General features: G+C 46.1%; 1 protein-coding gene across 1 annotated transcript; it reads right to left on the minus strand.

The window, feature by feature from the left end:
- Nucleotides 1-2,866: 2,866 nt before the first annotated feature.
- LOC148019821 (uncharacterized) lies at nt 2,867-6,930 on the minus strand. The gene is made up of 3 exons (XM_087700002.1): nt 5,757-6,930; nt 5,245-5,391; nt 2,867-5,149 (listed from the first exon to the last, which is right to left on the minus strand). Exons 1-3 carry the CDS (start codon nt 6,546-6,548, stop codon nt 3,299-3,301), a joined length of 2,790 nt encoding a protein of 929 aa, XP_087556128.1. The 5' UTR covers nt 6,549-6,930; the 3' UTR covers nt 2,867-3,298.
- Nucleotides 6,931-7,160: the final 230 nt, after the last annotated feature.

Raw genomic sequence — 7,160 nt, forward strand, 5'->3', positions numbered from 1 at the left:
AAAACATCAATGGAAACCTTTCCCCACCTATTCATAAAGTGCCCTTCCTATAAACCAACATGGAACATTTTCCATAAGCTAATCAAGAAATGTCACCTATATTCAATATCTTGGAAACAATTGACATTGGGAGAGTCCAAAAGCAACCCCCACTAGAACAAAATTGGTGGAAAGATACTAGTGATATTAATGAAATTCATGTGTGTGTGTATAAACTTGCATTGATGCAAGCTGACAAAAATTTAAAAAGGTTGGGCAAAAATGATTTAGGCAACTTGAGAGATGTAGGAGAGAGTGTGAACATGGGCACTAAAGGTAATAAAAGTGCAACCATGACCTTAAAGCAACCTAACACTTGGTAGCCCCTTTTTCTTGCATGTACACAAGCCTCAAGGTCAAGCAAGTGAGCTAGGAATGAAGATAGTGCTAAGAATAGAATGAGAAGAAGCAGGCCATAGCCAATGGCTCTACTATGGAGCTAGACTTTGCTTCTAGTGCTCATAGTGGTAGTGTGAATATAGCAGATATGGAGAGAAGAGTGCAAAGCAATGCAACAATCAACTATTGTAAGAAGGCTGAAGCAATAGCAACATGCAAGAAATGTCTCGAAGGGATTGGTGGCCTTATCTCTTGCTTTGGCATTCATCAAAAAGTTTGCAAACTATTCCTCTATTGTGGTCTTCTAATTCATAGGATATCATCCATCAAAAAAGGAGTTCGATAGGTGGTTTATGTCTACATACCAAGGTAAGGGCCTTAATGCAACAAGTTCATTTTGTTGGTAAGGGTTTTTTTCATGGCATTCATTACTTTTCCCACAAAGAAAGACTGGGTTCTAGGCTATGTAGTAAACTACAAATACAATCTCACTTTTGTTATGCCTTGGAGTCATTCCTTTTCCTTAGGGTTGGTGCAATAATATGAGTCCCACGTTTGAGCCACTATGTATGATCTCCCAATATGACTTAACAAGAAAGCGGATTCCATTGCTAATGCAATAGGGAAAGTATTGTTTGTGCCAGTAATAGCTTCGACCTACTAAGTCCTTAAACTAGATAAGGTGTGTATCCTCTAGGATAGGAGAGAACTACTAAAGTATATAGAGGTCTATGATCAACAAGGTGTTGAAATTGTTTTGCAAGTTCATGAGCCCAATTCATGCTACCTATGCAAGCAATGTGGCTATTTCACGAAAATGTGTCCAAAAAAGGGTAAGAAGCAAACAAGAATGATGATGTAGGGCTTAGGGTGCAAGCATGCACATGAATGAGACCACCATGCAATCAAGAAAGAAAGCATCTCGGCTCAATAAGAGTGAGGTGTTGGTACTTGATCTTCAAGCAAAACAAGGAGAAAGACCCCAAAAGCAAGCAACCACTCCAAAGGATAAATAGAACATCTATCCAAGGGGTGATGCCAATAAGCACAAGCAATAGAAATAGCAAGGCAAGCTATCTATTAAGAAATTGGCAAGCATGCCACAAGTCAATTACAATGCAACCATCAAAGGGGGAGAAGAGTTGCATGAAGAAGCCTATTGTTGAGATGTGTAATGTCAAGGAAGATTGCTACAATCACTTGGAAAGTCAAGGCCTTATGTTCAAAACAAAGGAGAACAATCATGCACTCTAGGAGATTTAGATTGGAGAAGAAGAGGCTCAAAACTTTCTAGTTCAAGGCTATATGTCCTTTGTGGAGAATGCACTAGGGGCAAAGGAGGAGCAATGCTTATGATTAAGGATTTTCTATTTCTATCCTTCCAATTGGCAAAAGAAGATGGGGCTATGCTAGCTGCAAAATTCACTTTAGATAGTGAGAAAGTCAAGTTGGTGTCCATCTATGCATCAAACAACTCAACAAAGAGAGTTAAGCAACGGAGTTTGCTCTCTATTAAGCATCAACCTCAACCAATATTTATGCTTCATAGTTCAAATATGACAATTGATGAGGGGGAGCAGTCTCATGGGAAAGGTAGCGTGCTTTCAATAGAAAGGGCAAACTACCATGCATTGGCATGTGTAATTGGTTGTTTCATAGTGTCACTTAAGTTTTTCCCTAGCATAACCATCAAACAGAGGGGTAGTGGAGGGGAACATGACGAGATCGGGTATACACCAATAACACTTGATGGCTATCCTCAGATTGCATATTTACAGTCCTTGAGGTCATGCGATCTGACCATTGTACTCTACAAATGACTTTCAAGATACTGGTTGGGGGAGGTTCATAAGGAATCCTTCCTTTTAAGTTAAACACATCTTTCCTTGATGACCCTAGCGTGCTTAGGAAAACGAGGCACATGTGGAAGACAACAAGGGATTGATGGAGGAGCCCATAGTTGTGTCGATGTCACCCACCAAAGCTAGATCTACTCTTCTTGCTGCTATTAGTCGTTCTCCCAATTATACTATTTTGATTTCTCTGGCAAGAAATTGAAAATAGTTTACTTTAGATTTTTGAAAAGATCCTTTGTTACCCTCTATACAGATAGATTCTACCAATAAGGAGCATCGATTATCTTCATGCAATCCATTAACAGCCCCGCGGGTAGAAAACCAAAGAATTCTATTTTGTATCCTGCGTAGAAGATCATTCATGCTATACAGGCCCACTTACTGTAACTCCATTGAGGGCACAGCTTGGAGAGTGCAGACACTGTGAGGACAGGAATGGACTAAAAGCTGTCGCATCACCAAACAGCTCAACCCATACCTGGGTCCTGCACTGCTTTAATAATTATTGAGTAGCACATTGGGGGCAGTATGGAATGCATGTGCAGCTACTCTTGTATACGAAGTGTAAACACAGAATGAAGGCCTCCTTTTTTGGTTTGATTGAGAGAGAGAGAGAGAGAGAGAGAGAGAGAGAGAGAGAGAAAGAGAGAGAGAGAGAAATGCCAGCTTTTAAGTTGAGACATGCAGAGAATTAGGCTGGATAATGCAGTAGCAGACCTTCCACGCCACCATTCACCAGAAGAGTCAATATTCCATCCAACATCCTTTTTATAGGATATGAGGATGGCGCATACTTACACCTTGTTTTCAGTCGGTGACAGTGTATCTGGTTCAGCTGCCATGATTTCATGCTTCGACAGGCACTTTGTAAATCATACAGTGAAGAGAGCATTAGTGCTAGCAGCAAGAACCAGTCTGATAGGTAGTCATGATAATTCATTCAGCCACATAAAGCCCTATTAGTCAAAGTAACCCCCCTTGATAACACAATCTCCAGCATGTCTATTCTGATACTCCGTCAGGATGTCCATACCAACTTGCCTATTCTTTTACACTGTTTGCTGTTATCGTATATGCTTTCCTCCTTTTATACGTCTACTCTGACGGCCTGTATTATCCATACTATCTTCTAGAAGAAGCTTGGCCTTCAAGCTATTGCTTCTGAAGGGCTTGGATTGATCAATGGCATCTATAGACACTCTTCTACCTTTAGCTAAGCTGTGGCTGTTGGCTTCTACTTGGGGGCAACTCGATTTTTGACCCCTGAAGCCTGGGCTGGCTACAAACTGCTTATATACTGGAGAGCGCCCTGCAGATGATGTTTCACTCTCATCCTTTGAGTAAAAGCCACCATTCTTTGAGAACTTTCTATGACTGGCAGCAGGGCCAGGATGACCCTGCTCAGGCCATCCTGAAGTACTCCCACCTTTATCAAATCTGCTATCTGAGGGTCTGGATGTGCTCTTCCTCAGCTCCATGGACTGTTCTGACCCATTGTTCTCCTCACTGTTGCTTTGCCACATGATGCCATTGCCATTTATGCTTCCCCTTTCATTGTCATCTGCACTCCAGACTCCTTCCTGTCTAAGGCCTGCTGTGCTCTCACTTGCATAGTCCCATTTGCTAGTGTCACCATCACTCTCAACTCCTAACTGAAACCCATTGTTTTCAAGTTCATTGCTTTCCCCATCCTCTCTGATAACTTTGACACCTTCATAATAGGCCTTCCCTGTGATTAATTTATCCTTCATGTCCTGTGTTCCTCTATCCTTGCCTTGCATCCTATCAAGATCTTGCGTTCTGCTGCCATGAGATCTAATGGATGCCACATTTCTCCTCCTCCTTGAGGAGTGCCTACGATTGGTCCAAGACTTACCTGGCATATTTAAGTGGGTCTGTGGAGGGACATGCATTTCCCAATCAGACTCCTCACTTGCCTGTAGAGTGGAGGCCAGAGAAGCCCATTTAGACTCGGCATTCACGAATGGTTCCGGTTCATTTCTGGAATGTGAGAGCTGAAGACCCCTTGTTACTTGTGTACATTCAGATTCATCTTCAGATGAACCTGTGTTAACTTGAGATTGAAAGGCATGATCAGGCAGGTCTTCAGGTAAGTGCATTGGACCAGATGCAAAGGCTTGCAACTTCCCTGCAGCCTCTACTAGGCTCTGAGCATGACTTGCATCAAAATCCTGCATGAGGCGAGCACCAGCTTGGCATGCCTTCCAGGTGTTCAAGACTGTTGCAAGCTCAAATTTTAGCTCATCCAGGGCCATGCATCTCTGTTCTACCTCTACTCTTGCCTCAGAAAGCTTCATTTGAACTCTCTCTTCCCTCCAAGCCTCAGACATTTGCAGCATCCTGTGCTCCTCTTCCATCTCCTCTCTTGCTTTGGCATGCTCTCTTTTAAGCTCTTCAACCTCTGCCTTGTCTTCTCCAATCTCTTTTGCAAGCTCATCACACACATCCTCCATCAGTTGTCTGGCCTTCCTCTCCTTGTCCAGCTCTTTTTCCGTTTGTAAAGTAGCTTTCCCTGCATCAGCAAGGTGGATAGATAGCTTCTTATTCTCTACTTCCAACTTCTTTCGGGCTTTCTTTTCCTTCTCAAGCTCCTCCTTCAAGATTTGCACAGCTGCTTGAATCTTTTCCTGCTCCCTGTTTCTCATCATTGACCGCTCATCTGCACATCTCTTGAGAAGAGACTCAACCTCTTTGCGTGCAGACTTTTGGGTGGCTTCAAGCTCCAGAATGCGGGCACGTGCACATTGAAGATCAAAACGAAGGGAGGAGATGACAGAAGCATTAGCATCATCTAGGATGCCCGGCCGATTCAAAACTTTATGGGGAGAGGGGATAACACCAACTTCTGGCGAGAGCTCCAAACTGCCAGGAGTAAACTGACCAATGGGGATGACCTGCCAGAAAACAAAAATATAGAGGGAAGGTTAGAGAGGGATGGGTGTAGCAATGCTGCAAATGGAGCTAGATCTTATTGTAATTACATAGGTACCTGGTTGGGAGGGGGTTGGACTGCGGATTTGGGGCGGAGGGGGGTGTGATCAGAAGCAGTCGCAGGGCGCATAAGGGTGATGGTTTTGAGGGGAGGGCTGAGAGTGGGGGGTTGGGGGCTATGAGTGGTAGAAGGCATGTTGGGGATCTGCAAGAAACAAGAAACAAGAAACAAGAAGGGTATTACAGAGAGAAGTGTGGGGAGGGCAGGGTAACACACACGTTAGTAATTTGGAAATGTGCCCATGTACTAGTATCTAACATTATGAGCTCCTGCAACAGAGTCACCCCAAACCTAGCATGTTGCAATTGAAATGGAGGACAGGGACTGCAGGTGTCCCGTGTGCTTGCAAACCCCATCCCCTGCTGTGATGAGCTGCGAGTGTCCCATATGCTTCAGGTGTAATGAGCTAGGCATATGGTAACTCGCTTGCAGAGGCTCATAATGTTCTGTTCCAGGGGTTCAAGAAATTTGGGATCGTGTGGGAAAATGTTTAAAACTGATGAAGGTACCTTGCGATGTAGCTGCTGCTGATGATGATGATGATGCTGATGCTGCTTTGCAGAATCGGGCGAGTCGGAGATGGAGGAGGGGCGGGACTGGAGGTGACTGCGGGGGCTGGCACCAGGGGGGTCTAAGAGGACGCAGAACGGGGGGATGAGCTTGGAGGGAGGGAGGGGTGGGCCAGCGCGGGCGGAGATAGGGACCTCCTCCTGGAGCTCCTCCCAGAGGGAGGCGGCAAGCTTGCGGGCGGAGACGAAGAGGCGGCGGCCACCGGCAGCGTCCTCTCCTGCTTCTTGGCCGGGGCTTTGCCCTAGGGGCCCGTGCCCTGCCATCATAATAAGCTCCCCTGATGATGGAGCCCTGCGCTGCTGGTCTTTGACTGGTGGGGGGGCTGCCCTGCCGGCTCTGTTTCTCTCTTCTTCTTGGAGGCCGTCCACGTCTCCATCGTCATCGTCCGGGTCGTCGCCGTCCTGCTGCTTGTCCGTCGCCACGTAAGCCGCCGCAGGGGCTGCGGCGGAGCTGTCGTAGTAGAAGGGATTCTCGTAGAGCTTCCAGCTGGGCACGGGCGTGATGGGGCCCGCCGCTCCTCCTCCCCTGTCCGCGAACCGCTTCGCCACCACTAGCCCCTTCTTCAGCCGCACTGCACGCTGCTGCTGAGGCTGTCCCTGCTGCTGCTGTGCCTGCGGCTGTGCTTGCTGCGGATGATGATAAGGATGATGATGATAATGATGATGATGATGATGGCTATTATCATTGGCCCCCCTTAAAGCCATCTCAAAACGGCCACAACCTTCTGGCATCTCTCTCTCTCTCTACAATGGTTTCTTGAGCTTGCTCTGGACCCCTCTTCGACAGCTTTCACCTCCTCCTCTCTTCAGCATTTTCCTCTATCACACACACACACACTCTCTCTCTCTTTCCCTCTCTCTCTCTCCCCCCCAATGGTTTCTTGAGCTCTCTTAACCCCTTTCTTCCGGTGGCTCTACCTCGTCCTCATCGGCATTTCTTCCGTAAACACACACACACACACACTCTCTCTCTCTCTCTCTCTCTCTCTCTCTCTCTCTCTCGCTCAACCTTCCAAATTTACCAACTTCGCCCTTTACCCGCCAAAACTGTACCCAAGACCCAAAACGTGCAGAAAGCGCTCTCTCTCTCTCTCTCTCTCTCTCTCTCTCTCTCTCTCTCGCTGTCTCAGACTTCCTCTCTCTCTGTCTGTTTCCACATCTCCCGTTGTGCCCTCCAAAAGCTAAAAGTGTGTCAGTCGCATTGCTAACCAACAACATCACAGAACTAATATAATGCTTGTCGATAATGTCGATGATAAATGTTCAAGGGACTTCCAGCCAACCACATCGGAGCGGACGGACATATGAAATAGGTAAAGATGAGCGTAAAAACCACGGAAGGCC

Source organism: Lygodium microphyllum, chromosome 19, assembly GCF_053477565.2.
Source record: "Lygodium microphyllum isolate KBCC chromosome 19, Lygodium_microphyllum_v1.1.10, whole genome shotgun sequence".
In the NCBI taxonomy this organism is placed as follows: Eukaryota; Viridiplantae; Streptophyta; class Polypodiopsida; order Schizaeales; family Lygodiaceae; genus Lygodium; species Lygodium microphyllum.

Coding starts and splice junctions, on each gene's coding strand:
- LOC148019821 (XM_087700002.1), bottom strand. CDS start 6,548: ATGCCAGAAGGTTGTGGCCGTTTTGAGATGGCTTTAAGGGGGGCCAAT. Junction 5,392..5,756: donor AGCAGCAGCTACATCGCAAG/GTACCTTCATCA, acceptor TGTTTCTTGCAG/ATCCCCAACATGCCTTCTAC. Junction 5,150..5,244: donor TCCAACCCCCTCCCAACCAG/GTACCTATGTAA, acceptor GTTTTCTGGCAG/GTCATCCCCATTGGTCAGTT.